The 17175-nt window shown below is 36.8% G+C and overlaps 14 protein-coding genes and 3 pseudogenes across 17 annotated transcripts, besides 1 other annotated feature; 6 read left to right on the top strand and 11 right to left on the bottom strand.

The window, feature by feature from the left end:
* Window positions 1–14150: part of a mobile genetic element that runs on past the window's edge.
* TVAGG3_0294360 lies at window positions 1527–2010 on the bottom strand (annotated as a pseudogene). Its single transcript has one exon. A coding segment is annotated over exon 1 (484 nt).
* Window positions 2474–2923, top strand: TVAGG3_0294350 (protein of unknown function, DUF4106 family; the record flags this gene model as incomplete). Its single annotated transcript, XM_051229215.1, has 1 exon — window positions 2474–2923. One exon carries the CDS (start codon window positions 2474–2476, stop codon window positions 2921–2923), a length of 450 nt encoding a protein of 149 aa, XP_051098945.1.
* Window positions 3305–3862, bottom strand: TVAGG3_0294340 (organellar and viral DNA polymerase type B; the record flags this gene model as incomplete). The annotated part of the gene is made up of 1 exon (XM_051229214.1): window positions 3305–3862. One exon carries the CDS (start codon window positions 3860–3862, stop codon window positions 3305–3307), a length of 558 nt encoding a protein of 185 aa, XP_051098944.1.
* On the top strand, window positions 4987–5187 carry TVAGG3_0294330 (uncharacterized protein; the record flags this gene model as incomplete). The annotated part of the gene is made up of 1 exon (XM_051229213.1): window positions 4987–5187. The coding sequence occupies one exon, from the start codon at window positions 4987–4989 to the stop codon at window positions 5185–5187; it is 201 nt and encodes a 66-aa protein (XP_051098943.1).
* TVAGG3_0294320 (uncharacterized protein) lies at window positions 5216–5794 on the bottom strand (the record flags this gene model as incomplete). The annotated part of the gene is made up of 1 exon (XM_051229212.1): window positions 5216–5794. The coding sequence occupies one exon, from the start codon at window positions 5792–5794 to the stop codon at window positions 5216–5218; it is 579 nt and encodes a 192-aa protein (XP_051098942.1).
* Window positions 6545–6841, top strand: TVAGG3_0294310 (uncharacterized protein; the record flags this gene model as incomplete). The annotated part of the gene is made up of 1 exon (XM_051229211.1): window positions 6545–6841. The coding sequence occupies one exon, from the start codon at window positions 6545–6547 to the stop codon at window positions 6839–6841; it is 297 nt and encodes a 98-aa protein (XP_051098941.1).
* On the top strand, window positions 6864–7213 carry TVAGG3_0294300 (uncharacterized protein; the record flags this gene model as incomplete). The annotated part of the gene is made up of 1 exon (XM_051229210.1): window positions 6864–7213. A coding segment is annotated over one exon (350 nt), but the record flags the coding sequence as incomplete, so codon positions are not given.
* Window positions 7565–8170, top strand: TVAGG3_0294290 (MazG nucleotide pyrophosphohydrolase domain-containing protein; the record flags this gene model as incomplete). The annotated part of the gene is made up of 1 exon (XM_051229209.1): window positions 7565–8170. One exon carries the CDS (start codon window positions 7565–7567, stop codon window positions 8168–8170), a length of 606 nt encoding a protein of 201 aa, XP_051098939.1.
* TVAGG3_0294280 (uncharacterized protein) lies at window positions 8220–8483 on the bottom strand (the record flags this gene model as incomplete). Its single annotated transcript, XM_051229208.1, has 1 exon — window positions 8220–8483. One exon carries the CDS (start codon window positions 8481–8483, stop codon window positions 8220–8222), a length of 264 nt encoding a protein of 87 aa, XP_051098938.1.
* Window positions 8729–9524, bottom strand: TVAGG3_0294270 (DNA/RNA polymerases family; the record flags this gene model as incomplete). Its single annotated transcript, XM_051229207.1, has 1 exon — window positions 8729–9524. A coding segment is annotated over one exon (796 nt), but the record flags the coding sequence as incomplete, so codon positions are not given.
* Window positions 9603–10479, bottom strand: TVAGG3_0294260 (annotated as a pseudogene). Its single transcript has one exon. A coding segment is annotated over exon 1 (877 nt).
* On the bottom strand, window positions 10855–11439 carry TVAGG3_0294250 (phage tail repeat-like family; the record flags this gene model as incomplete). The annotated part of the gene is made up of 1 exon (XM_051229206.1): window positions 10855–11439. One exon carries the CDS (start codon window positions 11437–11439, stop codon window positions 10855–10857), a length of 585 nt encoding a protein of 194 aa, XP_051098936.1.
* Window positions 11628–12029, bottom strand: TVAGG3_0294240 (uncharacterized protein; the record flags this gene model as incomplete). The annotated part of the gene is made up of 1 exon (XM_051229205.1): window positions 11628–12029. One exon carries the CDS (start codon window positions 12027–12029, stop codon window positions 11628–11630), a length of 402 nt encoding a protein of 133 aa, XP_051098935.1.
* Window positions 14151–14387: 237 nt separating the features above from the next.
* Window positions 14388–14943, top strand: TVAGG3_0294220 (uncharacterized protein; the record flags this gene model as incomplete). The annotated part of the gene is made up of 1 exon (XM_001295193.2): window positions 14388–14943. A coding segment is annotated over one exon (556 nt), but the record flags the coding sequence as incomplete, so codon positions are not given.
* Window positions 14944–15240: 297 nt separating this feature from the next.
* On the bottom strand, window positions 15241–15483 carry TVAGG3_0294210 (serine threonine-protein phosphatase family; the record flags this gene model as incomplete). The annotated part of the gene is made up of 1 exon (XM_051229204.1): window positions 15241–15483. One exon carries the CDS (start codon window positions 15481–15483, stop codon window positions 15241–15243), a length of 243 nt encoding a protein of 80 aa, XP_051098934.1.
* An 18-nt stretch (window positions 15484–15501) lies between these two features.
* On the bottom strand, window positions 15502–15767 carry TVAGG3_0294200 (annotated as a pseudogene). Its single transcript has one exon. A coding segment is annotated over exon 1 (266 nt).
* Window positions 15768–16003: 236 nt separating this feature from the next.
* TVAGG3_0294190 (phage tail repeat-like family) lies at window positions 16004–16822 on the bottom strand (the record flags this gene model as incomplete). The annotated part of the gene is made up of 1 exon (XM_051229203.1): window positions 16004–16822. The coding sequence occupies one exon, from the start codon at window positions 16820–16822 to the stop codon at window positions 16004–16006; it is 819 nt and encodes a 272-aa protein (XP_051098933.1).
* Window positions 16823–17175: the final 353 nt, after the last annotated feature.

Raw genomic sequence — 17175 nt, 5'->3', positions numbered from 1 at the left:
TGAACAAGAAATGTAGACAGAAACTTAAGAAAATAAAAGTTGTACAAGTTGGAATGAAGATGTTAGATGCTTGGGATATCTTATTGTCAAAGTTAGAAGATTTTTCAGTTCGAGGTATAAAGTTCTATACACCATCCCAAACTTCTATTTCTATCTTCACTGGATATAAATACGAACAAGTAGAATGGAAAGAAAATGTTATAGAAGCTTGGTTAGACCATGTCAAAGAAATTATAATGCAATGGAAACGAAAGAGTCTATGAGTATATCTTATGTTGGTTTGCAAACATCTTACAACATCCAAGTGCTAAAAATGAAACTGCTCTCATTATAATTGGAAAACAAGGAACTGGTAAGAACACTTTCTTTACAGATATTTTGTGCAAACTGTTAGAGGCTATCGAACCCTAATATGAACAAACTTAGAAAACATCTGCGGTAAATTTAACTCTTCAATAGAGAATATGAAACTTATAGTATGTAACGAACTTCAAAGTAATAGATACAACAAAGGTTTTAAACTCAGATGCTTTGAAGAGTCTTATAACAGACAAAGTTGGAGTTGTTGAAAGAAAATATAAAGACCAAGAGTTTGTGAAAATGTTGCAAACTTCAATCATGGTTTCAAACAATGTTGTTCCGATGAAGTTAGAAAGTTCTGACAGAAGATATGTAGTTGTCAGAACGTCAGATTCTCATATGCAAGATACAGAATATTTTGACGACTTAGCAGAAACTTTGACAGACCTAACTTTTACAACCACTTGTTCTCATATTTCATGACATTAGATATTTCTAAGTTCAATCCAAGACAAATTCCACATACCGAAGAAAGACAAACATTGTTAGAAGCAAACAAGAGTGTATATGAACTGTTCATAGATGAAACTGACTTTGTGTCATTAGATGAAAGGTCATTGTACGATTCGTATAAACAATATTGTCAAGAGTATGGTTATATGGCAGCTTCTAAACGTAATTCTTGGCAAATGTCAAAAGTCTTTTAGATGTTCAGAATGGCGTATATACAAAGAAAAATTTTTCTGAGTAAATTTTAAAAAAAAATATTTTTTTATCCGATAGAAAAGATGACGAAATATATTTCAGTCAACAAGTACATGACAGAAGTCAAAGAAGAACTAGACCCATTCGCTTATTTGAATGTTTACTTCTACCATTTTTGAAAAGTCTTCATTCAGCAAAGTTTGGAACATCGAACCAGTTAAGTTTGCTATTGTGACTAAAAATGGTGCGAAATTTGAAGACTTAGACATAGAAGGTTTGTTAGCAGTCAAAGAAAGTTTTGACAGAAGGTTTTCAAACCTTAAAGAAGGCAAAGCATACAAACTTGTTTATACCTTATGAACCAAAGAAAGCAGACGACTATGAATATTATGAGTCTAAAGTTGTAGAAGTTCAAGGTAAATTGGGTAAAAAGATTTTTAGAGTCTAAGCCAGTGTTTGCTCCTAAAGAGGAAGAGAACATTGACATTGACCCAGAAATGTTCTAAAAATAAATTTTATTTTTACATGTCAAATTTCTTTTTCTCTGGAACTGGTTCAGGTTCTTTCTTCTCTTCTTCTACTTTCTTTTCCTTTCTTCTCTTCTACTTTTTTCTCTTTCTTTTCTTTCTTCTTCTTCTTCTTCTGGTGGAGTTATGTCAAATTTGGCGCAACTATATTTATGTAAAAGTTCTTTGTCCTTTAATAGCTCATCTATTCTGTTTTCTATTTCATCTTCAAGAAACAGCGCATGTGTCTTCTTTGCATTCTAAGAACTTTTTGTTGGACTTCATCTCTCCAAGAGGCGTCATCTCTGTCAACAAGTCTGTCATTGACAAACTTAAAGACTTCTCTGCCTAATGTTTTATGGTTCTTGTCATATTCCCAGAAACAGAACTTTAGAACAAATTCACCTTTCTTGTTTACACTATGTAAGATTTTATGGTCGACAGATGTTTTGCTGTCGAAAAGCTTGTCTCGAATATAGATAGCGAAATCGCTAGACATTTTCAAAAAGATAAAAATTTTAATTTTTCTAAAAATATGTTAGAAAAAAAAGTTTGCTGACATTGACAAGAAATTTGAGAAATGTTTAAACAAGAACAAGAGGGAGTTGGAAAATGCTTCAGATAAACCCATACATGACAAGTTCTTATTTGCTCAGAATGGTATAACAGGTCTAATCGCACCACCTGGGTCGGGTAAGACTTTCACTTATCTTAAAATGGCTGCACAACAACAAGAACTAGATGAGAAGAACCCATTCTATGAGTTAGTTGTCATTTGTAGTACTTCTGGTCAATTTGACCAAACCGTCAATTCGTTCAAAGATATTATAAAAAAGTCTAAGTTAGTAATGTATAAAAGACTCTGAGTTGTTGGATTGGATAAAGAAGTAACCAAAGAAGAGTTTTGAAGTACAATGCTATAAATGAGTATATAAACTCGAAGTTTAAAGACAAATGAGGAAATGCAGAGAATATTAGAGAAGAAACACTTCAGAAACAAACAGAAAGAGATAGAATACATTTCGAAGAAATTGCAATCTTACGATTGGAAGACTTACCCTCATAGATGTCTTCTTATCTTAGATGACTTTGCTTCTCATCCTTTGTTAAAGAACAGAGAACAAGACATGTGTCGAATTCTTAAGAAGCTCAGACACTTTAACATCTCAGTTGTCATTTGTGTACAGACAGCAAAGAGTTTAAGTAAGGATGTTAAAAGAATACTTACTGATATCATACTTTTCCCTGGATTGTCCGAAGACGATTTCATGGAACTTATGAAAGAGTCCATGGCAGGTAAGTTTGACAGACATGAACTCTGGGAGAAGTACAAAGTCATACAAGACCCTCATACTTCTTTCAGAATTCACATCTACGCGAACAAAGTTCAAATTGTAAAAAGTCAAGCTTGAAAAATAAAGAGTTCATCTACTCTACTTGTTTGAAGTTGTCAAAATACTCTGTTATTTTTCACGATTTTCATGAGTTTTGGCTACCCCTGTAAAAGTCGGTCTAGAGAAATTTCATGAAATTTGGTCATTTTTCAGCAAAAATATATTTTAGGGTAGATGGTTAGATCTAACCTCTTTTCTAACCTCTTTTCTACCCCAGTTATTTTATAAGCGTTTTACATGGTAAACGTTATTTTTTAAATTTTGTGAAAACTCAACGGTTTGACACAAGCCCTAAAATATATTTTACTCAGAATTTTACTCAGAATTCAATAAAAATATATTTTAGGGTAGATGGTTAGATCTAACCTGTTTTCTAACCTCTTTTCTACCCCAGTTATTTTATAAGCGTTTTACATGGTAAACATTGTGAATTCGTGAAATTCTAAACAGTTTTGTAGCTTCTATTTCTTCACGAAGGATATCGAATGTTTTCACAATGCCGAAAGTTTCTTTATATTTCTTCTTGACATCTGAAAGAAGGAAATCGTCAGCTGTTGGATAGTTTTTGTTTAGAAATGTCAACATGTCCATTTTATTTTCTGCTGGCTTTTCTGCTTCTTTCTTTAAGTCAGCATAGTCGTTTCGCATACGTTCTATCTCTTTGACGGAGTAGTTATATTTCCTCATTGCTGCTTTACATTTAGAACATTGTGGGTTCATTTTTGCGTTATATTCTGAAACCTTACCTGCTAGTATGACTAAGGCGTCAATTGCTCTCTTTAACTCAAAAGTTGCGGGTTTTATCTGTTCATTCCATATCTTACCTCTTCTATCTTTATCTCTTATCTGCCATACACATTCAGCAACTAACGAAACAAAGTTGTCGTAGGTCTTAAACTCCCCAGATTTGTATATGTCAGAGATGTTCTTATATACCATATCGCAATCTTTGTCCATGACTTTGTGGTTGCAATGAAATCCAAGAAACTCATAGTTAACCTTTCGTATGAACTTCTTTATTTCTACTGAGTCAGTTGCTTTGACTTCTATTTCATCGAATTCTGGAATAGTAAGCTTTTGTTGTTGGATTTCAGGAAGTTTAGGTAGATGGTCAATAATATCCTGCATTTCATAAAGATACTGTTCATTTGTTTCATCTTTTGCAGTGCAATCTAAATCTCCTTGGAGAAGTTCTTGCTTTATCTTCTGGATTTCTGTTTCGAAAGTATATGAAGAAGGAATGAAGCTTTTCATCTCTACTAACATTGAAGTTGGGTTCATGACTAACGAGTTTGGTGCTGTTGTTGCTAACATGTTCTTACAATAAAAATAAAAAAATATTTTTTTAAAAAAACCAACTTTATTTTTTATTTCGGGAAAACTCATGACAAATTCAAGAGGGTAGAAAAGAGGTTAGAAAACAGGTTAGATCTAACCTTCTACCCTAAAATATATTTTTGCCGAATTCTGTATAAAACTCATGACAAATTCAAGAGGGTAGAAAAGAGGTTAGAAAACAGGTTAGATCTAACCTTCTACCCTAAAATATATTTTTGGGTGTAAAATTCAAATTGTAAAAAGTCAAGCTTGAAAAATCTAAGTGTTTAGTCTTAGTAAGATGGTAGCTTCTTAAAGCATATGCCGTCCTTGAGTTTTATGTACGTGAAGAGAAGTACAATGAATTCAATTACGAGTACAATTGCAATGACAACTAAGGCAACTATTTTTGTCTTTTGCCAGCAAGAGTACTTCTTCTCTTCCAATGGTTCGGCAGAACTATACTCACTCATGAGAAATGCCAAAACGGTTTAATAGAAAAAGTGTCATTTTTTTCATGTCCGAAGACTCGAAGGTGCAACACTTCCAAAATACCGACGAACTCAGAAGAGCAGCATGGCAGTATCTTCTTGACAACTTCTTTGAGTTCTCCAGGTACACCTTGGAAAATGCTGAAGAACTCCGACACAGAGAATTTGGAGAAATTGCACTCCAATACTACCTTGACAAACAAAGGGTAAACAAAGGGTAAACAAAGGGTAAAATAAGACTAAAAACTTAACGTTTAAAAAGTGACATTTTTAATGAGCTCCGAGTCACCGAGAAAACTTGGTCAGATGTTAGCAGCTTACTTCCCTGAGGAAGATGGAAGCGTTACATACGTAAGGTTCAAAAACAACGAACCTGGAATTGCGTACCAAATTCGCAATTACATGACCATGGAAGAGTACGAAAGGCTCCTACAAGAGAAACCAGCTCTAAACAACTCAGAAAAGAAAGAATAAAAAGTTTAACTCGTAATTGTTTATTTTTTTACTTGTATGGGCAAGCTGCAAGAATGAAGTCGACTATCTCAGTCTTTGTCTTGACCAGTTGGACTGCTCTTGCGAGTACGTCTGTTTTGCGGTCTCCAGCTGGTGTCTGACCTTCGTAATTGCGCATGTTCTTGAGAGCTCCAACTGTAAATGATTGTAGGATGAAGAGTCTCTCAGACTGCTTGAGGTAGTCTTCACGGTCACGAACCGAATCTGTGGTACGAGTCGAATCGGTCGATTTGAGGGAAGAGACTGAAAGCCTGTCGTCTTCCATAGGGGCTGTGGCATAATCTTTGCGTAAACGGTTCAGACCTTCTTCGAAGTCTTGGTCTCTCTTCGATTGAGATTGAGATTGGAATTGCTGGGGTGGAGCTTGCTGGAACATCCAAGGGTTGGGGAAGTAAGGCATAGGCTGAGGAGGGTAGTTCGGGAAGCCTTGTGGTGGGTAGTAACCTTGAGGTGGAAATTGGTAGTAAATCGGAGGTACTTGCTGGAACTGAGGTTGCTGAGGAGACTGTTGTGGTTCTTTAGGTTCCTCTGGCTTGGGAATGGGCTCGGTTGGTGGGACGTCGGACATTCGTTTGTGGCTTAACCGTCGGACCACAACGATAAAAATCTCTGCTACTAGCAGTACTGCTACTGACAGTAGCAGTACTTTTACTGACAGTAGCAGTACTTTTTCTGACAGTAGCAGTACTTTTACTGACAGTAGCAGTACTTTTTCTGACAGTAGCAGTACTTTTACTGACAGTAGCAGTACTTTTTCTGACAGTAGCAGTACTTTATCGTCGAAAACCCTCTCAAATTTTCCTTTTTACTGCAACTAGCAGTACTTTTACTGACAGTAGCAGTACTTTTACTGACAGTAGCAGTACTTTTACTGACAGTAGCAGTACTTTTTCTGACAGTAGCAGTACTTTTACTGACAGTAGCAATGGTCGAGGTCGAACCTACCGACGAGGCAATTTACCTAATTGAAATTAACGAGCTTGTTAAAGACTTCCTCAGGCAGAATGTAAAAGGCAAGCTTGTTAACTGTTGGATAACGGGAAGGGCTGCCTTGAATCTCGAGACTTCGACTGGAATTCCAATTCAAATACCAGACGGGACAGCCTACGACGACATAAAGCAAGCAAAGAAGGAAGCTCTTCTCAAGTTCTTTGCCAAGCGTCCTTGGATACAACTTCCAAACAGAGAGAACCCTTTCCCAAGAATGAACCAAATTCTCAAGGGTCTCCTTCACTTCTCGGGTCAGCCGTTCTACATAACCTGTGAAGGCGACATCCAACCAGTTCAGTAAACATCTCATTTTCACTTCACTTTTTTTATGTTTTTACTCACACTCGTACTCAACAGGTTTGTGTACAACTATTTCAACTGTGAACCTTGTATTGACCGGTCTTCCTGTAAATGCAAGTTTGGTCAATACACAGTTTATGGTGGCAAGAAGGACAGTGGGGAATGTTATTCTGACATCTGTTGTTGCGCTCGAGAGAGATTTGAAATTTCAGAGCCACCTCCCCCAAGAACTCCAACACCAACACTCAAGTTACCAGAGTCTCATGTGAAGAAGAAGCCTTCTGGTAAGTTTCTTATAGCCATATACATGGCACGCTTTGAGTAAAAACATTTTTTTCATTTTTTGAATGAAGCAAGTTAAATTCGTTCCACACCAATCTCAATGGACCGATGAAGAGTTTCAAGCCATGCTTGAAGACGTTGAGAACGACATAGACGGCGAACTTGAAGGAGCTCAAACCACAATTGCAACCAAAATTGCACAAGTCAAGGAACAGATAGCTCCACTTAAAGCTACCAAAGCTACTCTTGACCTCATGGATACTTACCGTTTAGAAGTAAAGAGTGGAATAAGACAATTAAAATTAAAACTTCTAAACTACGAAGCTATACTCCAAAAGTTAGCAGAAATGAGAAGACTTTACCAGAGCTACTTACATGTAAGGGACTTACCTTCAAGCAGTCCGACCAAAGATGAATTTTCTGACATTGTCCCAATTTTGTCCGAAAGTCAGCTCAGATGTTTCGAACTGCTCCCAACATATCCAGAATATGAACGTTTGCCTGAACTCTTCCGCAATCTCAAAAAACGTTTTTTGGTTCTCATGTTCGAAACTTTTATCGGAAGAGACAACAAACGTTCAGAAGAAGAACAAGATATTATTTTAAACTTGTTGTATGACTTAACCGTCATAACAAGCTTTTTGAAGTAAAACCGTCATTCTCAAACCACTTCATTTTTTCGATGTCCGAACAAGCACCGAAGCCGAACACAATAGCAGATGTCCTTTCAAGGTTGCCAGACAAGCGCCCAGTTCAAATTCAAATTATGCATTTGAAAGCTCATCTGACAAACACCGTTAAGACTCTCCAAAGTAGTCTTATGGAAGAGATGAAGGGACTTAAAGGTGAGTTCCTCATGAACCAAGCTTCCAATGAGAAAGTCCTGAACGATTTAGCGGAAACCTTGCGCATTTACGCGAGAGAGAACCGAGACCTTGCCAGACTCATCTACCGTTTCTTCGAAGAGATAGACGCCATCTGGAAGGTACTCGGAAAGGACAGAACATGCAACACCGTACTTCGTGAGTACCAAATTGAAGAAGGTATTATCAAAGAAGAGGAAGAAGAGGAAGAAGAGGAAGAAGAGAAACACGAAGAAGAGGAAGTTTGGGCAACCCTTGTTGCCGATGACGCTTACGAAATTTCCCAACCCTACCCATACAAAATCCGCAACAAGGCGACAGGCAAGGTTCTTACCCCAGTCCTCAACAACTTGGGACACTTGACCCTTACCCTTCGAAATTACGGTACAATTTCCATGGGAAGGCTTGTCGGTATGCAATGGGTTCCAAATCCAAACAAGAAGACGAAGGTCAGACACATTGACGGTGACAAGCTCAACAACCGTAAGGAGAACCTCGAGTGGTTCTAAGAGTAAAAAAATTTTATTTTAGGGGGAAACCCCAAGTAAATTTAAGTTTTTAGTTGCGTAAGCGGCTTAAATTAATGGTCATTTGCAAAATTAGTTCCTGACCTCTGAATTGAACTCTTTCGTCATCCCAGTTGCGTAGGAGGTCGTCCCAGAGGAGTTGGTAGAATTGCCAATCCAAGGACGATTTGTCCTCCCAGGCATTGAGGATGTACTGCTCGTAGAGTCTCATGACCTCTGCCTTGCACCAGACACCCTCTCCCTTGGAACGTAAGGCTTCTTCGAAGTGCTCGAATGCGATTGGCTGCGGGACCATCCGAAATGACACTTTTTGTCCGTTTGGTCAATGTTCGTGTCTCGTGCCATAGTCGACGAAAATACAGACAAACAGGTTATATATGAGTTTGAGACCAAGAATGGTGTAACTCGACCTGTCCGATTCAAAGACTCCGAGGGCGACCATGAAATTAAACGGAAATTAGCTAGGAAGGAATATAAAAATTTTTTATTTCATGCAATGTTTTATTTCTGTGCCGTCTTCTTTAACACCCCAGTACTTACGCTTGGAGAGGACATGAACTTCGGTGAAAATTTTGTCCAATTTGAATTGACCCATCTTTTCACCGACCATTCCCATTTCAATGAGTTTGTTATAGCCTTCTTCGTTCGTCATGAGTGCGTCGATGTTCTCATAGTAAACCTTGACTTTGGATTTGACTTCGGAGAAGAATTTGTTGTACTCGTCAAGGACTGCTTTTGCGAACTGAGGGTAAGACCAATGTTCGACAATAGGTTTTAATGTGGTTACTAAGCCACTTTCACCTTCGGTAAATTCGTATTTCAAAACAAAAGGAGAAAACCTTTCAACAAAGTTGTCGACCTTCTCATAATGTTTACTCTTCATCTCTTGAGGTTTTTTAATGGAATACCCCCATGTCGAATTCATAAGCAATTTTAATGTCATTGCAAGTTTGGGGTTTGAAGCTTTCCTAATATCATACAGTTGTTGTATGACTTTTCCAACTGTATAGTTCCTTCCTGGGAACTCACCATCTTCGTTTGGAATTCCAGTCGGGATATATTGGACGAACCTCATGTATGCGGCGTTAAGGTCGACATAGTATATTTTTTCATCTGAGTCGAACTTATCGCATCCAATCGGACCAGTTTTTGGAAATTCAAGCGAGTCTCTTATCTTCTGAGAAACTTCTCCTGTTATCTCATAAACATCGTCGAAGCAACCTGTTTCATATAAAACCTTCTGACCTAACTCAGATGCTCTCCAATACAATTTGACGTCAATTGGATGTCTCAATGGGAGTTTGTTTATAGCATCTTGAAGTTCTTGCAACCTCATTGGAAGTTCTTCTGGTTCAGGTTGGTATCCGAACAATCCAACTCCTTTTGGAACTGTGTACTTCTTTTGTACTAGAACTTTGTCTGGAACAACTTTTGGTCTTGCTAACAGTGAAAAGTTTGTTTCGTCTTTTGGTACAAAACTTTCTGTCAGCTTGTCATCTGGAATTGGTTCCAACAAACCTTTCTCGAAAAGAATGTTAACAGCTCTGACAATGTTGCACTTGCCTTTTCCGAACAATGGGTTTGTAAGACTTTCGTTCAACATGAAGTGGTTGTGGACAATTACAATCTTCAACCATGGTAAGTCTTTGTCAACAACATAGTCGTCATGTGAAGAACCTTTCTCAGTCGGAATGTTGACTCGGATATTCACATTTGCCAACGGTGCAATTTTAGCCAATTGACCTCTGAGCATGTACCTTGTCTTCACACATGACTCAAGATACTTCATTTTCTCTTCTGAAACAAGACCAGAGTTCCTGAGACATGTAAGAATACAAGGTTCATTGACAATTGTTTCAATTGAATTGTAAATTCCATACCTGGTTAAGTTAATGTCAGACTTGTTTATGAACGGGAATATCCAGCATGTTGTCTGACTGCTTGAGGGTTGGGTTGGTACCATTCGAACTTCACGCTTGCAATCCTTCAATCGCATTCAAAATGTCTGAGTCGGAGTCAACCATTTGTTCTCTCTTTGTAGTCTTGAAAGCGTCAAGAAGTTGTGCGGCTGTTTGTTCATTGCCATGCGCATAGTAAATGTGACCATCTAAATCTGTTACGGTTAGTCTGAGATTGTATCCTTTCTTATTTCCGTCTTGTATGGCAGCAAGTACTCCCATGAAGCCTTCTTTGTTCTTTCCTTCGTCAAAGTTTACTGTAAAGGTTCGACCAGATGTAATTTGACTTCTAACTTCACGGTACTTTTCATATGCATATCTTGTTCTTTCCATGGGAGCATGTGCATCTTCACCTTTTCCTTTTTTCCTTCTCAAAGGATGCAATTGTTCGTCATGTTTCCAGTAGAATCTGGCAAAGCCGTCGTGTCCTTCAACTTGAGGTTCACTAACATCGAAAGGCATGTTCATAAGACGTTCTTCTTCTAACCTCTCTAGTCTGTTTGGATAATTTGCACGTGCTGTTTCTAGGTCCATTTCGTAGCGAAGACCAGCCAGTTTGTCATAGACTTTTATGGGTCTTCCCTTCCTATATTTAAAATTCTTCGAAACTCTCCAACCATATCTTTGCAACTCTGCTTTTATTCTAGCAGATTTTCTATCCATTCTATATGGGGGCATTTTTATAAAAATAAAAAAATTTTTTTTTCTTTACTTTACATAACCGCCTGCTGCCATAAGTCTTTGACGCCAACCCATACCAGCTAATGAAGGTTGACTTGGTTTAGTTTGGAAACTAAACTTTGGTTTTGGTTTATCTTCAGTTTTTGGTTTTTCTTCTTCTATCGGTTTTTCGTCACTTTTCGGTTCCTCTGACTTTACCTCACCTGCAGGAACAGTTGTGTCGTCAACATCTTCATAAATATCATATGCCATTTGTTTTTGTTTTCCTTTCAACTTTTTGTGTTTGTTGTAAAGTTTAGAATATTTCGACTCTAAGTCAATGAGATGTTCTATAATGAACTGTTGGTCAGTGAAGTAAACTTTTCCATCTGTTGTCTCGAAAGCTCCTTCAGACTTCAATATTTTATTTGTGAGAGTCTGTTTCTTTTTTGAGATACTAGCCGTTCCATTTCTATGAAAAGTGACTTTGTAGTTAGGGTTTGTATTTCCAGACCTGGCACTTTCTATTATTGAATTTTTCTCTTCATCTGTAAGTTCTTTGACAGGTTTTGACAATGGTTCTGAACTTTTTGTTTGTGGTGTCAAATCTACCGTTTCAACTTCTTCGGTCATTTCATCTCAGTAAAAAATTTTAGTTTGGTTTGTTTTCAACTGGTTGTTTTGTTTTTTAAGTCGGTCTAAAACTTCCTGAGGTATAGGAAGAACTTGACAAACACGTTGTGTAACTGCTGGAAGCCGACAAATCCATCTTGACCCATTTGTCTCAATGCTGTATTGTTCATTTCATCTCAGTAAAAAATTTACATTCCCCACGTTTGAGGCGGTTGCGGTTGGTTGTTGTTTACCCACTGTTGTGCATGGTTATATCCTCTGTTAAAGAATCTTTCACCTTGGTCCATATAGTGCCCTGCTTGGTTATAGTAGTCATTTGCTTTGTTATAGTAGTTTCCTGCTTGTCTTCCTACATTGTCCATCCATCCTTGAACTTTTCCTCTTGTTTCAGGATTTGGAATAAGATTTGCTGCATCTCGTGCTACATCCCAACCTTTCTGTACAGTTTGTATAATAGGTTGTGCTTTCTCTTTAAGTATACCTAATGTACTCAAAATCTTCCTTCCAACTCCAAATACACCTCTGGCTATTGTTCCCACTGCGGGCAAAAATCTGGATGCAACTCCTGCTAATGCGCCAAATAAACCCATTTCTTATGGGTTAAAAAATGACGAATCCAAACAAGGACCCCTATGTTTCTAAAGCAACAAAGAAAGCACTCATGATAAAAATCTTTAGTTCAACACCAAATGCTTGGTTTATGGATATCTTGGAAAACATTCCGAGGTATAGAGAAGATGGACCACCATACTGGCTAATATTTGTGGTCAAAACACAAGATACTGTGAAGCCATACCATTACAGTCCAAAAATATTTTAGATGTGAAAACTGCTTTGACAATATTCGTTGACAAATACCATCCAACAAAACTGACATCTGACTGTGAAAGTTCTTTCAAATCAGACGATATTAAAAACTATCTGCGTTCAAAAAATGTAAACCAATATTTCATTGTCGACCAAAACCATTCTGCTCTTGGTGTCATTGACAGTTGTATAAAAATCTTAAGAGACTTAAACCAACCACAAGGTGGTGAAGCAAATGAAATGTCATATGACGACAAATATAGACATTTCTCCATGGCAAAGATGAGACAAGTTTTAAATATTTACAATACCGTAAACAAAAAGGTTTGGGAAACCACTCCCCCGAAGAAATGAAAAACAACCCGACTTAGAGAAAGACTATATATTTAATAGTTTAGTCAAAAGAGACAAACAAGAAAGAATGCCAGGCTTCAAACTTAAGAAAGGTGACAAAGTAAAAATAGAAATACCTAAACGCGACCCATATGAAAATACTATTGACTATGACAACAATGGGAACTCGACAGGTACTCACCTTCGTGTTCGTAAAAATAGAAGAAAGTATACAAGAGAATATTATGAAGTTTTAGGCAAACATGGCAAAATGTACAGACTGCAAGCAGAAGATAAAACTACTATTGTCAGACCTCGTTTCAAACTTGTTAAAGTTCAAGGTGGTATACTTTCAAAGACAGTTCCTAACAAATATAAGACAACTCCTGACGAATATGCTAAAGAAGTTGAAAATGACGACTAACCAATTCTATACCATGCGTAAACTGTCATGTAAGGTGGCATGTAGTCTTTACTTTGTCCCGTTGTTTGCGTATACCCTGAAACGCGATGTGAATGGTTTCCTCCCTCAGTGTTACTCCAGTAACAATTTATAGCAAACTTAACGTCTCTTTAACATCATATCCTTTACCTTTTGTCATTCCTGACCAATCCCAAAATCTATGACTATGCAAACCTGCTTCAGATGTACTTAAATCTATGTAGTGACTGTGCGCAGGTAAATTTGCACCTGAAATCGTTTTACTTCCACCTGTTTCCTTTGAAGAGTTTGCACAATACAAAAACCTGTCGACTATTTGAGTCCAAGTTCCAAAACCAAGTACTACTTCTGGTCTGGTAGAGTTCATTGACGTGTAAATAGAACCTATAGGATATAGTGTTTGAAGTATTTCTGTCTTTAACGTTTGAAGCTCTGTTTTGTCAGCTTTCTTATCATATAAATCTTGAGCAGTGAATTTAACTTTTTTTTCATCCTCCATGACATAGACATTTCTACATCTAATGTCTTTATCCGATGTTAAACCTTCTGGAAAGTTAGGAGGTTTAAAATATAATCCACCCCCACCAGTTTCTTCAATCGTTCCTAAAATACTTTCTATACCAACATTTGAGAAGAAGTTATGTGTATGTCCAACGTCACTTTTACTGTTTAAGGTTTCTTGTAAGTTTGTAATATTTGCAATGGTATGTGTATGTCCAACGTCACTTTTACTGTTTAAGGTTTCTTGTAAGTTTGTAATATTTGCAATGGTATGTGTATGGTTCTTATCCGCTTTAAGGTCTAAACATCCTGAAACCCACCCTGTATTGGCTTTACCTTCTAAAATCTTTGACGTCCGTTCATGGTACCAGTCAACCCTTTCTTTAATTTCATTGTCTTTTTCATCCACATATTCCTTATATGCCTTCTTCACTAACGCACTAGTCACACATGCTAACTCATCGTCTACATACTCTTTGTCAGCTTTCTTTTCAACATCCTCTTTCGTTGCATATGTTGCATCTGCTCTGTCATGTTCTTTTGCTATTGCATCGTCTACATACTCTTTATCAGCTTTGTTGTCAACATCTGCTTTCAAAAGAAGTTCATCTATAGGTTTCTCGTTTAAAGTTCGTTTTGTTGGATTTATACAAACAGTATGGTTCTTGTTGTCTTGAAACAGAAACTCATCTGTCATTGGGTTTAATGTCAGTTTTAAGCTTCCTTCTTTCAATGACTCAGATATCTTAGAATAGTTTGAAAAGTTTGTTGTGTTCTTATTTAGAGCTTGTATAATGAGTTGTCGGTTGTGTTTTATTTCTCTCATAGACGCTGTTTCTTTCGACATTTTTATTCTAGATAAAATATGCTTTCAATAGAAAAAGAAAATTCAAGAGTTGCTACAACTAAACCATTAGATGAACTTTTTACGAATGTCGGTCAAAAGTTTGAGACAGAGACCGTAAAGCATGAAGGCTATCGTTTTGACTACCCACTAAGATGGTTAAGAGACCCATCCGTCACAAAAGCTGTTGGCTTTCGTAGAATGAAGTTCATTTCAGAAGCCATACATGGTTTCCCATTTACGGTCGCTTTTGAAATTCGATACTATAACAAAGAGAAACGTACGTATGAGAAATTTGAACAGGGAAAACTTTTACAAGTTAGTTTGCTTGTAAACTTAGAAACAATTCTTCAAGCTTTTCAAGAAAAAATAAACGATATCTATCTCGAATATGCAAAACAGTACAACATTGACGAAGGAGAGTACCATCTCGATATTTTATATGACAGGAAAAATGCAACTGTTAAATTCAATAAAATAGAAGACCTTGGAGAAAACGTTTATATTTCTACAAAATATAACAACTTGGCATGGCATAGATTTTTGAGGATGTTAAATCAGCCTGCATGGTATCCAGTACACCCGGACTATTATGAAGTCTCCAACCCTAATGGAACATATGAAAATGTTTTCGACTCAGACGCTATTATAGTTCATGCTTCATTTTCTGGTGCGCAAAACTCTTTTTTATGCTTGGCAAATGACTTTTACGAAAAACCTACAAAGCTATACGAACCACCAAGTGGAAGTATTTCAGACTTTCAAGTATGGTTTACTACAGATGGAAGAAAGAGAATAATTCCATTATACCACGCGTTTTACTTAGAACTTAGTTTCATATACAACTACTATCGAACGGTAAAAATATGATTTTTTAATACGGTTGAGGTGTTGGATTTGGTTGCCAACTAGACTGTGGTGCAGGTTCAGGCTGTTGTATAACAGGAGCTTGCTCTTCTGGTTCAGGGTCTTTAGGTATAATACCAACGAACTGACCTACTCTTTTGCCAATATTTTTGACTCCGTTCCAAATTCCTCTTCCGACGGTTTTTATTCCATTCCATATACCTCTTCCAACATTTCGAAAGAAGTTTCCTATTCTTCCAAAGAAACCCATTTTACTATATGTAAAAATCTAATGTCCACCTAGTCTCTTACGTTTCCTTCTGAGTTCCATAGCATTCTTTAACTGGAGCTCATACATTCTATTTCTCCTCTGGTAGAAAACATACTCTGGGTCAACTCCTGTGTTCGCGTCATCTGCATAGAGTTGTTTATATCCCACTTCGGGGTTTGTATAAAACTCTTTCCATCTCATATTTGCATACCATGGTGGCAAACCTAACGCAGCGTCATTTGACATGGCAGTTTGCATTTGTACATCTGTTGGCACTTGACCATAGTTTGCCATTGCAGTTTGTATTCTAACTTCATTTGGAATATTCTCTGGGTTTGGTTGTCCAGGTTGCTGTGCATTCGCTAAGTTCTGTGCGTCCATTTAATATTAGATAAAAATATCTCTTACGAGTACATATGCTGAACATTTGCAGGCATTGGTTCATCTTCATATTCTCTATATCTTTCTGCCACGTCAAATAAGTAAATGACACAATGGAAAAAACCTAAAACAAGTAGTCCTATTTCAAACCACATTTACTTACTAGTAAAATTTCTTTGTTATGACACTTTCTCCAGTTTATAGGACCTCTCTCATATTCTATCTTATCGTATCTAAACTCATAGTCATGTATGTCCTCTAACCATCTCATGACACTTTCCAAACCACTTTTATCGGATGTAAAGTAAAAGCATGGATGGTTATGTAAAACGTCTAAAGTTTCTAAAGAGTCTCTCAAAGTCCAGTCTACTTGGTATTGAAAATCCCATGTGTTATAGAACGGCGGGTCCACTATAAAGAAAACATTTTCCTTGTCTTTATATTTTTCATACAACTCTGTCCAATGACATCTCACAAACTCTATACCCTCAATATATTTTTCTATGTTCTCTTTGAAAACATTTGTATAGTTAAGATATAAAACTTTTGACATAAGTGTTTCAATGTCATGAACTCTTATAGCACCACTATATAATAGTCTAGCAGATATACTATCCCAGTCAATATACTCTGCCTTTTTCAAAACCTCTCTGACAGTATTTTTCTTATCTAATGGTATACGTTCCATCTTACCTATAGGTATCTTTTCTTTTAACTCTTTCAATATTTTGTTTGTGTCTGGTATATGTTTGAGACGGTTCATATAGTTGTCGAAGTCATTGCATATAATCTTTGAGTCAGGAAATATTGTATGGCACAAATGAGATATATAGAAACTTCCACCGAACAAGTCTACAAATGTTAGACCATTCGGTAGTTTCTTAAGTTCTCTCAATAGAATATCTTTACATCTACTCTTATTTCCAAAGAAGGGTAACGGTGGTTTTGTAAAATTCATTTTATATATATAATAAAAATGTTTTTTCCTGAAAAGTGACAGAAAAGTGACGGGGGGCTAGAGGGCACGAAGTGCCTGGAAGCCCCACTACCTTTTTTTTTTTTTTTTTTTTTTTCGTGTAACATTAAAATTTGTTATGCATAATACATTTTAGCTATTATTGATTTTTTTTAATTTTCGAGAAATTGAATGGTGAGTCCGATAGAGAAATTTTTAAAAATCCTAGTGCCTCATAGAAGTAATTTCCCTCGTCTCCCATACTTCCAAATGTATGCATATGACATAAACTTTTATGCATTACACAAGTGGCCAATAATATCTATAGAGTAAAAAATTAGAAATTTAATTTTTTT

Source organism: Trichomonas vaginalis, chromosome V (assembly GCF_026262505.1).
Source record: "Trichomonas vaginalis G3 chromosome V, whole genome shotgun sequence".
NCBI classification, from domain to species: Eukaryota; Parabasalia; order Trichomonadida; family Trichomonadidae; genus Trichomonas; species Trichomonas vaginalis.
Note: the sequence above shows the minus strand (reverse complement) of the source record. Positions and strands in the feature narration are given on the sequence as shown.